The 21,158-nt window shown below is 31.2% G+C and overlaps 1 protein-coding gene across 1 annotated transcript; it reads left to right on the forward strand.

Annotated features, from left to right (window-relative positions):
• The first annotated feature begins 304 nt into the window (after positions 1–304).
• LOC100875298 (proton-coupled amino acid transporter-like protein pathetic) lies at positions 305–21,148 on the forward strand. The gene is made up of 8 exons (XM_003703857.3): positions 305–1,073; positions 10,515–10,580; positions 11,142–11,231; positions 13,476–13,833; positions 16,049–16,324; positions 17,221–17,399; positions 17,699–17,868; positions 20,177–21,148. Exons 2-8 carry the CDS (start codon positions 10,522–10,524, stop codon positions 20,419–20,421), a joined length of 1,377 nt encoding a protein of 458 aa, XP_003703905.1. The 5' UTR covers positions 305–1,073; positions 10,515–10,521; the 3' UTR covers positions 20,422–21,148.
• The last annotated feature ends 10 nt before the right edge of the window (positions 21,149–21,158 follow it).

The raw sequence follows: 21,158 nt of genomic DNA on the forward strand, positions 1-21,158 counted from the left end.
CATTAACCCGAACGGTGACTTTTCAAACGCAAAGGGTTACCAATTCCCGTGCCCTTCAATACCCCATTCCTCGCAACGCAAACGCGTCATGATTCATGCCTGCACCACTTACGCAACGCAGAAAACCGCATATCAAGCGAGTAAGCGGCAGGCAAGAGGAAAAAGAGCGTCACCAGGGAAAAGAGTTCAGGAGAGCAAGTACGGAGAGGGGTAGGTGAATCGTGGAGGGAAGAATAAGAGGGCAGGAGGATGTTAACGAACCAGAGTAAGACAGAGGGAAGGTGAAAGGGAGCCGCAGATGCAGACGGTGCAAGATCGGTTCGGTTGAACGAAGCCGATCGCGATGGCCCTGTCTGGCCGCGATCGCCGCGATGCTAAGGACGACTCGCGATCGTCTTCGTAAGCACGTCCGATAGAGCTTATTAGGAGAACGGCCTCTATCTCCCCTCCCACGCGTCGCGACGTCGATTCTAGCGAGACGCTCTATACACGCGTATATATACCTGCGTAACGCCGAAAAAACCTGGCCAGTCGTGTGCGACGCCTATCAACGTTCCACGCGGATTTCCGCGCTGTCACTCTGCAACCGGTGTCGTCTCACGACTGGGTTCACACCTCGTCAATTCTACCAAGAAAGAATTTTACCCGGGAAAATCTGAGACATTCGGAATGTAGTTGTTAGAATTCCATTATCTGTGAAACTGCGATAAGGGAAATCCTGGGGAATCAGTGGAAGACTTTGTGGCGGAACAGAAGCTCGCTGCAGTTTATCGTGCAATTAACACGGGTGCGAAGATCATCCAACGTATTATCGTCGGTTAATAAATCAAGCTTGTGACATTGATCACGATTGGTTTTCAAGATCCGCTGATAAATGTTATCGGAGAACATTGTAGGCACATTGGAGGCGCGAAGCGATTAAAGGTTTCGCGATTTGAGGAAGATCAGGAAGCACATTGGGAAAGTAACGTGGATGTGAATAGTTTGATAGACGATTTGTTCAACGTTTTAAAAAGGAACATCGACAAGACACGTTCTGCAGTTGTTTTGGAATTCGACGCTCGAGGACACGCGTGAGTACATTTACGCTAAGCGTATTCAGAGATTCGTGCAAAATTGTGCGATAAATGACGAACATTCAGAATATGTGTTACGTAACGAAATTTTACAACTGAATTGAAATCGAGATACATTTCTTTGATCAATCGTTATCCGGGGTGTTTATGAATTTGAACATTTATCGTGTGGAGTTGATTAAATTTGTATGAGCAGCCTTCGCGAAATTATTCACTACAAATTTTTGATATCGGAGAGTATTTTTGGTACAAGTTTTGAGAGGATGAGGTTTGTTTATTTATGAAGTTCGAAAGGTGGAAGACTACACTACTTAACGTTAGTGATGGCGCTGCAATAGTAAAATTTGGATATTTTGGTTATTGTTGTAGTAAGGAGATTGACAGGAGTTGATTTTAAAATTTCAGATATGAAAATTTGGGTTGGTAGAAATTACAACTTTGGGATTTGGTGATTTGAGGATTTGAGAATTTGGGGATTTGGAGATTTAAGGATTTGGTGATTTAGAAATTTGGGAATTTGGAAATTTGGAGATTTAGCAATTTAGGGATTGTGGGATTTGGGGATTTGGGGATTTGGGAATTTGAGAATTTGGAGATTTGGGCATTTGAGTATTTTGAGATTTAGAGATTTGGGGATTTAGAAATCTGGGAACTTGGAAAATTGGGTATTTGGAGATTTGGGCATTTGAGAATTTTGAGATTTAGAGATTTGGGGATTTAGAAATCTGGGAATTTGGAAAATTGGGTATTTGGAGATTTGGGCATTTGAAAATTTGGAAATTTGGAGATTTGGGGATTTGGGAATTTTGAAATTTTGAAATTTGGGAAATTTGAGATTTGGAAATTTGGGGATTTGGTGGCTTAGAAATTTGGAAATTTTGAGATTTGGGAATTAGGGGACTGGAAGATTTGGGGATTTGAAAATTTGTGAATTTGGAAACTTAAAGATTTGAAGGTTGGGGCCTTTGGAAATTTGTTAATTTGTGAATTATTTAATTTAATAATTTGCTAATTTATAAGTTAGAAAAGTTACTAATTCACAAACTTGATGATTTGGTAATATGATAACATGAAAATTTGTCCTTTTAAAATTAGGGAAATTGTAGATTTGAAAATTTGACTGTCTAATAACTTGATGATTTTCAAATGTAAAAATCGGAATATTAAAAATTTCAAACTTCTGCAATTTAATTTTTCAAATCTCTCAATTCGGAAGCTTAAAAATCCAAACTACATCAAAAACAAAATGTAATTTTTCGAATATTACTTTATTTCTCCGCAACAATTTACGCAAAATTCTCCTAAAAAGAACAAAATTTCAAAGAAAACTAAAATACAGTCATTCCACATTTTATCACACTTCCTGTCAAATCGCCCATATCCACAATTTCATAACACTTAAAATGTTAATACCTTTCGAAAATACAACACCCGTTAATTAATTATATCTAAATTATTTTTTATCTATTTAAATTGCCGCTAAAGTACATACAGTAAATAAAAGTAAAGGGAGGAAATATGTGCGTCACTGAAGTTGCGTCATGTCCGATTTTTCTTACCATTTCGCGTAGTTTGCCGGGAGTTAGCGATCCCAGTTATCTCGAAACTATGTATGTGTTGACCGAATATTAAAGTGCACCTTTATCGTGGAATGCGGTTAACAGCTGGTAATATAGGGAAATGACGCGTTTGAGGGTAATTGCGTGTTGCACGATTACGTGCATCAATGCGCGACAAGTAATTCTACCTTACAATCTGTTCTCTTCATTCTGGCATCGGTTATTAGATGAAATCTTGTTGAGTTTCGAACGGCATTTATCGATGCCTGTAATCTGTTTCAAACGAGAAGTGATTGTAACTCACGTCGTTTTCTTGCTTTCCTTTTCGTTCCGACTGAGTCATTAAGCGGACTTTGATTCAGCTTTAATTGAATTTGCTCGAGTTTCTACGATTGCAATATGACTTGATACGTTGAATGAGATTAATATTTGGCTAAGTAGCGGTTGGGACGCAAAAAATTGCGTTTCTGTTGGGATGTCGTGCTGAATGTCGTGAAAGTTTCGCTGTATCACTGCACAAAAAGTGTTATGTGCTCCGGAGTGAAATGTTACCTGACAAACACTTGGTTCATTTCCCTCGGTACCGTAATTCTCAGACACTGAATCGAAGGGTTATATAATGCGCTTGGGATGAAGCGCGAGGAAATGATTGAATGAAGCGTTATGTTGGCGTGGATGGAACTGTTGACATAGTTAGAAAATTTGTAATTTGGAGGTCTTCAAGTTTAGGGATTGTGGGATTTGAGAATTTAGAGATTAGGGGATTTGGGGATTTGTGAATTTTGAGATTTAGAAATTTGGGGATTGAGAAATCTGGAAATTTGGAAATTTGGCGATTTGGGGATTTGGGAATTTAGAAATCTGGAAATTTGGAAATTTGGGTGTTTGGAGGTTTGCAAAGTTGGAGATTTGGGCATTTGAGAATTTGGAAATTTGGAGATTTGGCAATTTGGGAATTTGGGGATTTAGAAATCTGGAAATTTGGGTATTTGGTGATTTGTGAATTCTGAGATTTAGAGATTTGGGGATTTAGAAATCTGGGAATTTAGAAAGGGTATTTGGTGATTTGGGGATTTGGGGATTTGTGAATTCTGAGATTTAGAGATTTGGGGATTTAGAAATCTGGGAATTTAGAAATTTGGGTATTTGGTAATTTGTGTTTGGAAGATTTGCAGATTTTTGCGTTTAGAAATTTGCAAGTTTCTAAAATCACAATTTTTTACTTAAAGGCTCTCAACGCTTCAATATGGATGTTCTCAGATTTGCAAAATTGTGAATTTCCAATTTAATAGTTTTCAAGTTTTAAAATTTACAAATTCTCTAGAGGTAATCAAGTTTTCTTAAAGAACAGATTTCTGATTTAGGGGCTCTCAAATTTTCAATATGGAAGTTTTCAAATTTGCAAAAATGATAAATTATAAATTTAATAGCTCTCAAGTTTTAAAATTTACTAATTTTTCATCTAGAGTTTCTAAAATTTTAAGAAATTGCAGATTTTCAATTAAGAGTGAAACTTATTTACTTCCTGAGATTATTATTTTAAGTTCATGGGGGTAATGACTCTCACGACATCTATCGAATAGTATCTGAAGTATTATAAAACTGTATAATAAATCATAAAAATGTGCGATGAAAGCATAATAACACAATACATATGTATGAGACAAGTATATAATACAACATAAATCTATGATAAAAGTATAAATTTAACACCAATAAATTAATAATAAAAAATATTTGAATAATAATAAAATCACAATTACTAACAATTGTACAATTTTACCCTTTATATAAATACACGCTAAAAATATATAATATAAAACAGTAAATGTGTACAGTAATATATACAATTTTATACAAAACCCAAAATTTAGATTTTCATTCCAAATTCACAGACATATTTTTTTGTTAGAAATTGCTGCTTTTTTTCATCATCAGAACATTAAACAAAGAGTTTATTTTCAATTCAAAGATTATTTGCATTAACACTTCTTACGATTACGTTTTAAAATTTATACATTCATCTATGAAAGAATCAAGTTAACCTTGGAATCACCTACAAAGAGAAAAACAAAGAAAACTTCATTTCTGTGAAAAGAAACATAGAAAGCTTCCTTAGATCATATATTTCAAGCAACTGTCAGCTTAAGTATTATTTCAAGTGCTATTGTTTCAGACTTATCTTGAGAATCCATGCTATTATAAACGGCTTACAAAGTATAAACAGAAGTAAAGTATTTAATGTAGCCACAATTATTCCGATAGATAATGTTTATAGCGTGAGAACTGTAATAAACTCTCAATTTAAATTTTTATGTAAATAGATTATTTTTACAACAGAACATATAATAGCAAAATAAATCGAATACAATTATAATCACAAATATAATCACTGTGTAAAAATTAAATCTTCCATTTACAAATTTTCATGTAAGCAAGTAATACTGAGTTATATATAAATCACTAAACCTAACCTAAAAATAAAAATCATAAAACCTAACCTATGATGAAACCTAAACTAACCTAACCTATATGAAACCTAAACTAACCTAAACCTATGATTCTTTTGAAATAATTGAAATAATTTGAGATGTCAAATTTTATGGAGTTACTGAAAATTGTTGAAAATTTTATTAAGTTATTGAGGTCCTGAAAATTTCATGAACTGAGGTTGTTGAAAATTCTTTGAACTTATAAGACATTTTTACACAAATTTAGTACTAATAGAAGTACTAATAGAAGACTGTGCAGACTCTAGTTAATCAATTTGACCATTTGAAAAATTTAAATAAAAAATTTGTTGACCATAACAGTCTATCATTCAGCAAAATTTATATATACACAAAATCCAGACAAAAATCATTGGTACAGTGATTTACTGCATCAGTCAAAAATTACTGGTCCAGACCCCATCATTACCAGTTTTAGCACTCATTTAAGAGGAATTTCTAAACACACCATATAATTTAAGTTTATAATTCGTGTATTATTTTATAATTCCACATATGCATCATATTCATCATAACATCATATTTTATAATGTTTCTCCAACAAATACCAGTAGCCACAACAGCTACAATTCCAGATCTGAATTATCTCCAATCCCACAAGAATTTCGCAAGCACTTTCTTTATCTCCCCACGTATTTTTCCCGAGCACCATTCGTTAAATCGACGAGATCGAAGCAGCGTTGAGCAACGATCGTATCAAGAATCGTTTGAATGTGCATACACAATTATTGCACCGCGAGACGGATGTTGTATCCTTGAACGCTTCCACGGGAACGTGCACCACACAATCCACACGGGACTTTCTAATGTCAGGAAGCAGAAAAGGACTCACGATGTGGCTAATAAATATTCTGATGTAAGCAAGGGACAGAAAGGAGTCACGAGCAAACCGACAGTTAGGGAGAATTATACTGGACGAGAAGTGTACCGAGAACTGCTGCTAATACACAGAGAACTATGGCTAATGCACAGACTATCTAGGATCCCGAGAGTTGAAATGTCGATATCTTGGGATAATATCTACACGAATTGTCGTGGTTGGTTCGTGGAAACTCGCACGAGCGTGGTTTACAAAAGGTCACGCAACAATTGCCTCCCTTTTGCTGGGAAAATGTGTGCTGCTGTGTTGAGGTACAGTGCCGGGCAGATTAGGTCGTTTCTGAAGAGTTGGGCAGCGGTGGGCTGCTGTAGGCTTATGTAGATTTCGAGAACTTTGATTTTTTAAGTTGCAAATTTGGTACTTTGTTAGTTTGGAAACTTGGGAATTTGGTAGATGATAAATTTGGAAGTATGGGAAATTTGGAAGATGAGGAAAGGAAGATTGGGAAATATGGAAGTTCGGACATTTGCAAGGTTGGAAATTTAAGAGTTTGGAAACTTGATGGTTTGGGACTAAGGAGATTAGTGCATTTAGAAGTCGAGAAATTTGCAAGATTGAAAACTTGAAAGTTAGGAAATTTGGAAGATTGGGAAATATGGAAGTTTGGACATTTGCAAGGTTGGAAATTTGGGAGTTTGGAAACTTGGAGGTTTGGGTTTAGAGAGATTAGTACATTTAGAAGTCGAGAAATTTGTAAGATTAAAAACTTGAAAATTAGGAAATTTGGAAGATTGGGAAATATGGAAGTTTGGACATTTGCAAGGTTGGAAATTTAAGAGTTTGGAAACTTGGAGGTTTGGGACTAAGGAGATTAGTACATTTAGAAGTCGAGAAATTTGCAAGATTGAAAACTTGAAAGTTAGGAAATTTGGAAGATTGGGAAATATGGAAGTTTGGACATTTGCAAGGTTGGAAATTTGAGAGTTTGGAAACTTGGAGGTTTAGGACTAAGGAGATGAGTACATTTAGAAGTCGAGAAATTTGCAAGATTGAAAATTTGGAAGATTGGGAAACATGGAAGCTTGGACATTTGCAAGGTTGGAAATTTGAGAGTTTGGAAACTTGGAGGTTTAGGACTAAGGAGATGAGTACATTTAGAAGTCGAGAAATTTGCAAGATTGAAAATTTGGAAGATTGGGAAACATGGAAGCTTGGACATTTGCAAGGTTGGAAATTTGGGAGTTTGGAAACTTGGAGGTTTGGGTCTAGAGAGATTAGTACATTTAAAAGTCGAGAAATTTGCAAGATTGAAAATTTGAAGGTTTGGAAATTTAGAGACATGAAAATTTGAAGATTGGAAAATTCACCTCGACTCCATTTTTATTGCAACCGACGGTCGGCCATTTTGTCCACATTCGCAAAAAATAAAATGACTTCCATAAAACTTGTGGAATTTAAATGGAATTTAAACAACTGCTATTTTCTATTTTCTCTACCTTAAATTCAATAGTTCTAGCTTTAATTTATGTAAATTTGCAAAATAACAATCTAACATAAGAATTTTAACGAACAGTCTATAATTTTGAATAATTTTTATTTTGCAAATCCTTTCGGTTGTTGTCCTTTGTTACAATAGAATCATTTTTGAAACTAAATTTATCGAAACATTACATAACAAAAAAAATACTAAATTACACATTATACACTTAAAAAATGGATCCTAAATTGTACTTCACAAATGTAGCAATATACTACGCTTTTACTTTTGTACAATCTTCCTGGTCGATTTGTTCCGTTTCAACTGCGAACCTACACAATTTCAATTGAACGGTATCCTCTTCCTCTCAAACAAAACAGTCAAGAAAAACTGTGGAATTCTTTTGTGAAGAACAATAACGTTTAAAGTTAATTAGTTTGACGTAACAGTACACGTGAACATAGTTTGCCTCTTAATAAAGGCATCTGCATTTTGCAACTGCAGAAACTGTAACTAAGAATTTCTTCTTTTTTCGTCATCACCAAAATGATACAAATTTATATTTTTTTATCATCCTTGTCTTTGATGTGACGTCAAAATCTTTATCGTTTTTAAATTTTGAAACGTAGGTACTTTTTCAAAATGCTATACTTCACGATAAGTGGAGGTAAATGATAATTCGTATAATGGAAAGTTTTCATCGATAAAACACCTACGTTGTTTACATACAATTAATCGACGAAATCGGAGTATGAATGATTCGATTTGTGGACATTGTTGATATCAGAATTAAATTAATCGGTTCCGATGATATTAGGATCACCTAAGATGCTCTCAGATTTAATCTTTGAAATATCTTTCAATGTTTATCAACATTTTGATGATTGTGTACTTTTATTGGTGGGGCCACAACTTTTGTAATTTTATATTTTATATTTGTTGTTATACTTGATGCTGAAGGTTGAAGGTTGGAGGTATACCTAACCTAACATTATACAATAGTATGTCGAATAGTAATATTCATATAGTAATGTACCTGATAATATTCATACAACAATATACCAATATATATAACAATATACTTATTTATATAACATTGTATCGAATATTTATACAAAAATACACTAAATAATAATATTTACACAGCAGTACCTAACCTAAAATATTGATTATGTTCGTGTACTCGTTCTCACTATGGAATGCCTTGAATTTTTAATGTATTCAAAGGAATTTGTATTAACTCACGATCTTCAAATAATGTTTACAAACATTCAATTTCATGAGTTATCCATCAACTACATAATTTTAAAAAGACCCCTCAACAACTTCAGATGAAAAATCTAAACGATTTCATATCAAAAATCTGTTTGACAAGGTGTAATTTAGTTGGACACTATCAATATGAAAATGTATAACTTCCTGCCAGCTTTTCGTTGTTTCATATTTTTTTTAAATGTTCCGTGTGGGTGTTGCTTATATAATTTTACTACATTTTACTTTGTGTTTTTATCCTCATAACTGTGTTCTTAAATAAGCAATGTTGAGAATAAACCTCTTTTGCATGTTTCAATCACTACACCTTTTTTTTCTAAACAAAAATTTGCTTTTACTATTTAAAAATTTTTATTATTTAAAAATTGGCGAAAATCATTTATAAAATTTTTTAATAAAAGAGACGACAAAAATAAAATATAAAATTGTGATAACTGAGACTTACGTGAACTATTTTTACATTAATCCTAATATTATAGTGTGCTTAAACTTATCAATTAATTTTTACTGAATTGAAGGGATTATTGATTTCTAAGATGTACTTTGTACCAGATATTACTATTAAAAGCACTAATATCTTTGTATCTATTCTTTGTATCAATTGATTAAAATATTAGAACGATGAAATTGCTATTTTATGCCGATAACGAGTAGATTTTGCAATTATTACGCAGAAACGGGAATTAAACGTCACTATCGATACGAAACTCGAGTGTCTCAATAATTTCAAAAGGTATTAATTGATCACACATTTTGATAATGGATTTAATATTGGCGCGACGTAATTACTTTCGTAAGAACATTGTCATGTGAAACGACTACCGTGCAGACGATAAGAAATTTGGATTGAATTAAATATTGATGATCTAGATTACTTGGAATCAATACTTTTATATCTATATATTTGTTAAAATATGTCGTGTCACTGGCAGTTTGATCTTATGGTAGAAATTTTTGTGATAATTAAATTCACGTGGGAGACTATTTTAATGACTTGTATAAAATTATAGTCTTGTAAAATATTTTTGAAACAATTTCATATGTGAGATGTTTAATTTTATAATAATTGTTATATAATTCTTGCGAAGTTATTAATAATAATTATAGTAACTATTGTCTAAGAAATCTACAAAAATATAACCTGTTTTAGAAATTGCTATAATTTTGTAAAATATTTTTCAAATAAGTTCTAATGTGAGATATGTAATTTTATAATAATTGTTATATAATTCTTGTAAAATTAATAATAATTATTATAATAACTATTATATCAGAGAAATCTACAAAAGTATAGCCTGCTTTAGAAAAATTTTCTTAGAGCATACTTTTTAATGAAAAAATGAAAAACCACACTACATACAGAATGTCATATAATTTTTAACGCAATCAAAAATAAAATTAATTAACCCAAAAAAGTGAGAAGAAAATATAAGATAAAACTTCTATGTAAAAATTGAAGGGTTGAAGAAAATCGATCCTAAAATATTTTTCAAGTACAAACTTCCAAAGCTGCTATTTAATTACGTAGATTCTGTTAATTTAATTATGCAGACTCTTCGTGTTTCGTTTTATTTAATTATGTAGAATCTTCGTGTTTCATTTAACTTAATTATGCAAAATCTTCGTGTTTCTTCCTATTTATAAACAGATATAAAGATTCATAGTGAAGTGAATGTGTTGATAAAATCTTCTGAATGAATCTATAAATCAAGTATCCTAAAATTCTTGAGAAGCGAATTAAAACTTTGGTATTAAATTCCTGGGAAGATTTTGAGTGTTTTAAAAATGATTTTCTTTCAGATCCATCATGGAGAAGGATTCGAAAGAACAAAGCGCGGGAAATCCGATGCAGGAGTTTAACAGCAGGTATTTAACAAATTATTTTCATTAACTTTTAGTTTACTTTTTACTTCTTTTCTGTTTCGTTCTAATTTTATAAAGAATATTGATCAATTATTAATTTTTTATATTTTTTTTTGTTCTTTAAAAAGAAATTTTTTCTAAAAGTTTCTTTCGTAAATGAGAAAAATATTAATTTAATTAACATATTTTAAAATTAGTACACGAAAAGAAAATTAAGAAAAAACATCAATTTCTTTAACAACAATCGAGAAACCTAATTGATCTTCCATTAACTATTAATTATTAATAACTATTAATTATTAACTAACTATTAATTATAACGTACAAATATAGCCAAAGAAGTAGAGTACAGAAAATAAATTCATTAAACTACATTTTACAGTAAAAAATGTTAGAATCGCTTCCTTTAAGGTATCATACAATTTCAAGTTTGCATTTTATGGTTTCTAAGAAATGTTAACTCATATCTCGAGAAATCGCATAAAGGATAAACTACTTAGTAATACAAGGAAGTAATATATTCAAGGATAAGCGTTCTAATTTATTTCTATTTTTTGTTGCCAGCACAAAAATAGCTACTGTGATTGGAGATTTCAATGAGAAGGATCAACTATACAATCCTTTCGAACATCGTGATAAGAAGAATACCAATTCGTAAGTATTTTTATTATTACTACAAAAAATAAATCTTTTAGAATTTCAACTTTTGTAATTAATTTATTGTTGCACTTTATTAATCATTCTTAGAAAGTCATTTTTCATTATCGAAGTTTTTAATCATTTGATGACAAATTTTTTATTCGCCATTTTTATCATTTTTTATTATTTTTCATAATTTTTCATCGTTTTATTATTTTCATCATTTTTTATTATTTTGCATCGTTTCATCATTATTCATCATTTTCGTCATTTTCATCATTTTTCATTATAAATCTTTGTACTATAATAGGAAAATTAGTAGTTAACAGTTAACCGTGCAATCATTCATGCACAGCAAATGCAACACTTGTCCACGTGATACATGTGTTCGAACCATTTAATGATTGACATTACGTATCGTTATGATAACATTTTTGTAAACGATATCATCTGTTTAATAACATGTTATGTCAACAGAAAATTTTCCTCATTCTACATTCCTCTGTGCAAAATAAAATAAGTACTTCTAACTTGTCAGTGAACGTCCTTGTTCTACATAACAAAATTTTAGATAATAAATGTGATAAAACTGTTTATCCGATATTATTGTCAATACATTTATTTCATTAAAAAAATATAACAAATTAAAAGTAAACTAAATTATATTTTTTGAGGTATAATAAATAATTAAATTAATATCTAAGAGTTCCCTTACGTATATCTATTAGCAATAATATTTCTAAAGTCAAAATTACATAAGTTAAATAAATTATATTAATTATAGTATGAACTACATGAACGATTATATAGAGTTTCAATTTTGTTACAAAGAAATTGCTATCATTTTGCAAAATTCATTCTTTAATTCAATAAAGTATAAAGCTTGAAGATCTGCAAAAACACCAATTGCAAATACATCGAACGAGATTCGTGCAAACAGATCTGTTTTTATTTTATCAAACGCACCAGTGAAAATGAATTTCATTTACTTAAAAAACATTCCTTTATTAGAGTAAATCGTTCAATTACAGATATTGATTTTGAAAATATGACATTCATGCAGCAGTTTTTCATTAATTAATTGTGCAAACTGACGTAAATCCACAATTGACTCACTTAATTATTGCAAAATAAAATACGTACTGTACAGTTATCAATGAAACTTTGTTATTTTATGGAGTTTACTCAACTGAGCAGTCTCAACGCCATTTTGAGGGCAGACAACCATTTAGATAACCTTAAAACTACCACACTAGTCAAAATAACAAATTTCACTTTAAATAAATTCACAAATTCTTTGAATAATAAAATTTAAAATAATCATCTCAACTTGAATTTTCTTTAAACCATTGTTAATTTTTATTTAGATAAAGAATTAATATTTACTAATGTAAATATCATCTGTATGTTTACTAATGTAAATATTAATAATGTAATGTGCTTCGTAATTTTTTTAAATCCAGTGTACGATATTCACAAGTTCAGTTAACTCGAGCAGGCATACTAATTGTCTTACATCACTATGCAACGCTCAACGTGTTTATTAAATAATAACCATTTATCCGTGAGATGTTAACAGAAAATTTAGCAGAGTAACAACATTGTTGCGTGTTACAGAATTTATTTATTTACGCTTCTACTGTATTTTCATTTTAAGTTCATAGTGCGTTGTTGATAGGTTTAGTCAATTTGCGCAAGTACACTAACTGTTTCATATCGTTGTATAACGTTCAGTGTGTCCATTAAATAATCACTTTTGAGAGATGTTTGAGAGATGTTCAAAGAAAATTTAACAGAAAAACAATGTTCTCTCAAATAACAAAATTTGTATATTTATATTTCTATTTCATTTTTCATTTTAAATCCAGAGTGCGTCATTCGCCGGTAGATGTAACTAACTCAAGCATACTAATTGTTTAACATCACAGTGCAACGTTCAACGTACCTATTAAACGCCATGCACTATGACTTATTTGTTATGTGCGTCAGTCAGAACTAATTACAACTACAATATTAAAACAGAAAAAAATTGAAATGTTATGTCAATATGTTGTTATTCAATCGTTGACTGTGCAAATTATAATTGGATTTGAACTCCAAATTGAAGCGTATTAAAAATTTGAGTAAAATTGATCACGGCTGAGGTACGAGTGCGTCATAAGTCAGACTCGTCAAAATAATGCAAGGAGTTAATCTCTGTGTATCTGAGACTTGCAAATTTATCTTGTTCATTTGTACAAAAAATGTTTCCCGTTACAGGGACCTGGGTTCCATGGCGCACTTATTGAAGTCGTCGCTGGGTACAGGGATCCTCGCCATGCCAAATGCCATAAAAAACGGCGGAGTTCTATTCGGTGGAATTGGAACGATAATAATCGGCATGATATGTGCCCATTGTGTCCACATACTGGTCCGCTCGTCCCACGTGCTCTGCAAGCGAACGAAAACGCCTAAGATGACATACGCTGAAACCGCGGAGGCCGCCTTTCTTTACGGACCAAAACCAGTCAGACCTTTCGCGAACGCCAGTCGGATTTTCGTAAATGCCGCATTGTGTGCCACCTATGTGGGTGGTGCGTGTGTTTATGTGCTGTTCGTGGCGACCTCTATTAGGCAGGTAAGCTAATTTTCTGCAATTTCGAGAGGTTCGGACACTTTGATATGTCACTAAATCGATATCGTACATGGGTGACGAAAGATTATTGATATCAAAGTGATAATGTTGATTTGGGTCCTGAAAGAACACTCGTGTTTGATAATATTGAATGATGAGCCAGGTTTTAATTTGCGTGTGGTGTATTTGAATTTAGAAATGATACGTTATCAGGATTGATTGAGTTTGGAGTTTAATTGTGACTAATTTATTTTTTGTGTAACTTTTATTTCTTGTCAAGTACTCTCGTCTTTATGCACTTGAAATTTAATTTTCTTTGTGGATGATTTGAGTTTGTAATGTTAGATATGGACAGTACACTTTTGATGCGTTTCAAAGTACACATGTAATATACACGTGTCATTTTAGCTTCATTTGATTTGATTTATAATAACGTTCTAGTACTACTTATACAATAGTATTAATAATAGCTTGAACTTATAATATTACATGTATAATTATAGGCTGTCATGTAGTGTTGCAATTATTTTATAAACATTTTGAGTAATACAATTCAAGTATTATACATATACATATGTGTACATATGTACATACATTAAATATCTAGTATTAATTTTTACATACATCTAGTGCGTAGTAAGTATTTATAGAATACACCCTTTTAACATTGACTTTTGTATTTAACATATTTACACATCGTTAAAATATTAACTTAATATATTAATTTAATATAAAATTATAATTAATACTAGATAAAATCTGTTGAACCACAGGTACATCAATTTTTAAGAACGAGTTAAAATTAACATATTGATAAATAGAAATGAAAATCGTTTCATATAAGTTAGACAAAGATATGATACACATTGCATTAAAAAATTTCCGTTTCACAAACGATTGGTGCTTGCGAATTACATTGATCTCCGTAAATGCATCAAAAGCGTAAAACCAGTCTGTTAGATTATAAAACCAGTTTAATTTGCAATCGTCTCGTTTCCTTCGTCCTCGTTCATCGTCACACGTGCGTCTTTCTCCTTTTTTTCCTTGATCACAATTGAAAATCTGTGCCAACGCATAGCCTCGAGACTTGTTCTGCCTTGTTTGATTTGTAAAAGTCCGGTTTGCCTCTCCTTGCCCGTGAACACAAAGTAATTGCACTTCGTTTGAACGAGTTTTAAACGAATAATTGAAAACTTGATCGGAAATCAAATTTCTTACAAATACAACAATTCTTGTACGAAGAATAATCAATGCAACATTCCTTCGTGACTAATTCGAAATTTTTTCGCGCACCATTAAACCATGATATTCACATGACTTGATGTTATTCGTAATTATGTTAATTTAAAAAATAATTCCTTTGTGATTAATTCAAAATTTCTTCTATTAAACCACATTCACATAATTACTACTTGATGTACTTATTTACGATGATGTTAAAGCAGTCATTTATTTATACACTGACGAATCAAGATTTCAAGTCGTTTGTATTCATCAGTACTTATGTAGTAAACAAGTTTATATGGACACTGAATTGTCACATTCACTGTTCACGGTTTATGATGAATCATTTTAAGTATGAGAAGATTAATATGATATTCGTTTGTGAAGAACATGATGAATATCAAAGATCTGTGTACGGTTTTTACAAAACACGTAGTTTCATTTATGAGGTTCGCCATATTTTAAAAACAAATAAGATGAATTTTAAATGAAAATTTTATTTGTTGAGTACCAAGGTCATTTCAGGGTAATATTATTAGATATGTCTAAATCTGATGCAAATTAAAAATATATAGTTGTACACAAGAATATACATATTCATATACATACATGTACATATTCATATATCATACATATGTATACATATTCATATATCATATATACGTATACAGATTCATATATTACACATACGTATACATATTCATATATCATACATATATTAATTATATGATGATATGATTACCACAATATTGACTCTACATATCATACATATGTATATTATTAAATATCCCCAAAATTAAGACACCCAGTATACTGCTTCCATGAGATCTTCAAGCAACGCGATATAATTAAAGAACTTACGAAACTTTCGTTTTCTTCTGTAATACGACCCAAATCTTCGCGACGAACTCGTCATTTATAGCGTAATAATTTTTATCGATATCCTCGTACTAAATAAATTCGTCTTACGAAATTTCTCCTTGTTACATTTCAGCTCGCCGTGTTTTACAGCGGCAGAGAAATATCGGTTCAATTGTGTATACTCACCTTGATACCTGCTGTGATACTGTTAGGGCAAGTGCGAAATTTGAAGTACCTGGTCCCATTCTCCATGATCGCCAACACTTGTATGATGGTTGGATTCGCGTTAACCCTTTATTACGTGTTCACTGACATGAACATCTCGTCCAATGTGAAATTGTTCGCGAAGGCCGAGCAACTGCCTACGTTTTTTGCGACTGTGATATTTGCCATCGAGGGAATCGGTGTGGTGAGTTATACAAATTTTTATTTATATAAAATTATTTTTGTCAATTAATGTCAGGTAAAGCAAAGGTGAATATTAGGGGAAAATTTCATAAGCTAGTACTTTGATCATTTTTAGCTTTAATTTCTGCTAAAAATTTAGTCACTTGAAAATTTGAAATTTCTATATTTTTGTAGTTGAGAATTTTTTAATTCCTTAACTCATAAAAAATATTAGAATGTTTAAATAATCGATATCAGCGTCCATGTATCATTTCTAAAATAAATGAACAACTTTTTAGTTCTAACATTTTTAAATTCACAAGTTGAAGTTTCAATAAAAATAAAATGAGTAAAATACGGGTTTGAAGTCTTTGACGATTTAACATGACAGGTTGCAGATACAACCTGTATTTCTTTAGAAAGTGATGTAACGCTGATCCCAAGAACTGTGGTAGGTGTATGACACTCATAGAAGAAAGGTCTAAGACACAGTTCATAAATTATGTATATTACTGTGGCCTCTAGCTCGATTGATTGTTTCAATGAAATGAGGATCTAACAATAAGACGTACGATTATAATTTACAATGTGATTTGAACATTGTTTTTTTTTAAAGATGTATTAAAGGTGCTTTAAATCCTTATCCATGATTTATACTCATATGTTTACCGATATATTTTTACATATATTACCTTAACTGACTACTAAATTAAAATGAAACAACTATGTAGATGTAATGCTAATTAAATCTAATGCTAATTGAAATTGTAGTTGTATCACATATTTAAAGATACAAATAAATATTTGTTTAAATTGCTGCTATTTTATGTTAATATTCATTTTATAGATTTTTTAAACTACTACTGTAAATTAGAGTGTGTCAACACAAAGATGTAATAAATTAATTAATTTGTGCAGGTAATGCCCGTTGAGAACAGTATGCAAAAACCACAACATTTCCTCGGCTGCCCTGGTGTCCTTAACATAACAATGACAATAGTTGTAGCTCTGTACGCAGTTTTGGGTGTCTTTGGATACCTGAAATATGGCGAGGCAATTGATGCTAGCATCACCTTAAACATTCCAGAAGAAGAAATGTAAGTTTTACTACTAATAAAGTTACTTACTAATGTTTAATGCTAAATAACAACTAATAACTACTCATTAATTTTATTACTTATGCAAATTCTTACATTCTTCACTAGTTAATCTGACAATGTTAATAACACATTTTATCAAATAAAATTTATCAAATTTTATAAAATTTCATTTACTAATTTAACACGATCATTACTTCTCTGCTAGTCAAATTTAGAAACATTTTAAATATTTTTAAACATTTTTCTCTACAAAATTAAATTTTTAACGATTTTGTCTTTTTTTTATTGTTGTACAGTATGGGGCAACTAGCTAAACTTCTCATTGCGCTGGCTGTGCTATTCACTTATGGACTACAGTATTTCGTGTCGCTGGACATCATATGGGGTAGTCTGAAAGAAAAATGTAGCCACAAGTACCAAACCTTATGTGAGACCCTTCTCAGGATAACTATGGTTCTATTGACAGGTAAGAACACACGAAACTGTCTTTGATGAATTTGTCCATTTGAAAACATAATTAGACATAATCTTTTGAAATATACATAAAATGTTCATTGGTTAAATATACATAATACATAACCCATATGATATAGTATATGATCCCTAACAATTATTAAAACATACACAATTTTTGGGAGTATTACACATAACTCATATAGTATACACAATCCCTAATAATTATTAAAACGTACATAATCTTTGGAAATATCATATCCAACCCATATAACACAACACACCTGTAAGAAAAAGAGGAATTCAAGTCAATGTAATCTGCTCGGATGACTGTCTTATATTGTGGAACGATTGAAAGGGGTTGAAAATTGTCAGCTTTCCAGAAGACATGAAAAAGAGTTGCATTCAATATAAAGTTTTCTTAAATTTTACATTAAATGTCCTCTTAAAAACCTAATTTAATTAACAATCCTAATTCTAATTTTGTTAATCATTCTGAAGCACATCGATTAAATTCAAAATTAATAATCTTTGTACACGTCGTTTCTAAAAAATTTTAGAATATTAAAATATTCTTGTCTGCTTAATATAATGTTCCATGTAACTATCTTGTAATTGAAATCGCAACCATCAAAAAAAATTTTTAAGAACGAGTATACAATCTGATGAGCACAAAGTGAAAAAGGAACCTTCAGGTCACAATAACAGGTTTCGATTACCCTTCCGCTTATTAACAACATATATGCTTCTGGACGTGCACCAGACAAGTGTGTTACTTTCCTACGGAACGAAAAAGAGAAATACAAGTCGTAATGGAAGGATAGACGCAGAGCGGACTAGGGAAACACCCGTTGGTCTTCTAACCGCATGACTCACTGTCAGTCGTAAGCACCGTTCAGTGACTCGTACTCATTTACCTCATTGTAAAGATATGCATTGATGCTTTAGTCCTTGATGTTTTGACTTTTCGAAATAATTATTTCTCTTTACATAACGAATGACGGAAGTGGAGTTTTATTTTGACGCGACGTTAAAGACTAAATTGTCAAAAGGAATTAAACTATACTGAGATTAAAAATTTTATAAATTCTTCAGTTTACAGGGTTAGGTTAGGGTTAAAAGTTATTAAATTTTTTAAATTTATAAACGTTTAAAATTTGCAATTATAAAATTCATAAAGTGTAGAACTTTTGAATTATGAATTATAAAAATTAATTATCAACTCTTAAATTTCTTAATCGTGAAATTTTTCAGTTATCAGATCTTTAAATCTTGATATTTTGCAAAATTCAAATTTAAATGTGTGAACTTAAAAAATTACACAATTCTAAAATTTTCAAATTCCAAAACCCCAACTTCTGGCATCTTTAAAGTCTCAAATTTTCAGAATCCTAAATCCCCAATTCCAAAATTCTCAAATTCATAATTTCCCCAATTCTCAAATTTTTAAATTCCCAAAACACTAAAACTCTCAAATTTCCAAATCCTTAAATCTTCAATTCCGAAATTTTCAAATTCATAATTTCCCCAATTCTGAAATTTTTAAATTCCCAGAACTCCAAATTCTCAAATCCTCAAATCTCTAAATTTCCAAATTCTCAAGTCCCTAAATTTCTAAATTTCCACATTCTCATAATCCCAAATTCCTAAATCCCTAATTCCAAAATTCCCCAATTCTAAAATTTGTAAATTACCAAATCACCAAATCCTTAAATTTCCAAATTCTCAAGTCCCCAAATCTCTAAATTTCCAAATTCTCATATTCCCAAATCCCTAAATTTCCAAATTCTCATATTCCCAAATCCCTAAGTTCCCAATTCGAAAATTCTCAAATTCCTAACTTTCCCAATTCTAAAATTTTTAAATTCCCAAAACCCCAAATTCTCAAATTTCCAAATCCCTATATTTTCAAATTCTCAAATCCCCAAATCCCTAAATCCCCAATTCCAAAATTCTTAAATTTCCAAATTCTCCAATTCTAAAATTTTTAAATTCCCAAAACCCCAAATTCTCAAATCCCCAAATCCCTAAATTTCCAAATTCTCAAATCCTCTAATCCCTAAATTTCCAAATTCTTATATTCCCAAATCCCTAAGTTCCCAATTCCCAAATTCCCCAATTCTCAAATTTTTTAATTCCCAAATCCCCAAACTCTCAAATCCTCAAATCCCCAAAATCCTCAAATCTCCAAATCACTAAATCCCCAAATCCCCAAATCCTCAAATTCTCCTATTCCCAAATTTTCAACACATCCATAAAATGCACTAAAAATTCACAAAAAAATTTGCCTCTAAAGAAATTTCGTTTCTTTCTATTTTTAGTGGTCGTGGCGATATTAGTTCCTGATCTGGATCCCTTTATTTCCTTGGTTGGCGCAGTGTTCTTCTCCAACCTTGGCATCAGTATACCAGCAATCGTTGAAACGATTTCCTGTTGGGAAGGCCATCTTGGAACGTTTAAATGGAGGCTTTGGAAAAACTGTCTCCTAGTAGCTTTCGCGTTGTTCGCGTTGGTATTCGGATCGTGGACCTCCATCTCAAAAATCGTAGAGACGTACAACAAATGAAAATGATCGAAATTTAAACTTGAAGTGAAAATACTGAAGACTCGAATTCGAAGTTACGATTTAACGATCAAGATTAGAATTCGAAGGTGCTGTATTTGTTCAGCGATGACAGAGTTATTACTAGCACAATTCACGTATACAGCATTTATTTCTATCAACGTCCATGTACATCCTGTATTTATTTTTACATTCTACTTAAGTATTTTTGTAAGCAGTAATTTACGGAGATGTTTCGCTCAAGATTTTTGCGAAAAAGGGGACAGAAAATAACTGGAAAAGTAAATTTTATTTATTGTAAATATGTACAAAAAGAGAAGTTTAAAAGATTTGAAGCAATATTTTTGGTTAGAATATCGACAATGGTTTTGTAAATATACTTACGGTTTAGAATTAGAATAAAGTACTAAAATATACAATTATGTAATTATTTCGTTGCGTAAGTTTGTATAAAGTTGTATAAAATTACTGAAAAAATGTACAAAATAATATCTTTGACAAGGTCTAAGGAATTAGGACGACTACTTCGAGGACGTAGTTTAGTGTAACATTGATAAGCAAACATTGTAAATACTATTTTTCTCCGCAAACCTAGATGTTAATATTTCGAAATAATTCACAAACCATCATTCTACGAATAGTTAAAATTTATTTCCAAATTAAATTTCAATTCCACAATTATAAATTACATTTTTATACTGAGAGCGAAATTAAAATGCGATATCGATAACTGTTGTTTT

This window comes from Megachile rotundata, chromosome 7 (assembly GCF_050947335.1).
Source record: "Megachile rotundata isolate GNS110a chromosome 7, iyMegRotu1, whole genome shotgun sequence".
Classification (NCBI taxonomy): Eukaryota; Metazoa; Arthropoda; class Insecta; order Hymenoptera; family Megachilidae; genus Megachile; species Megachile rotundata.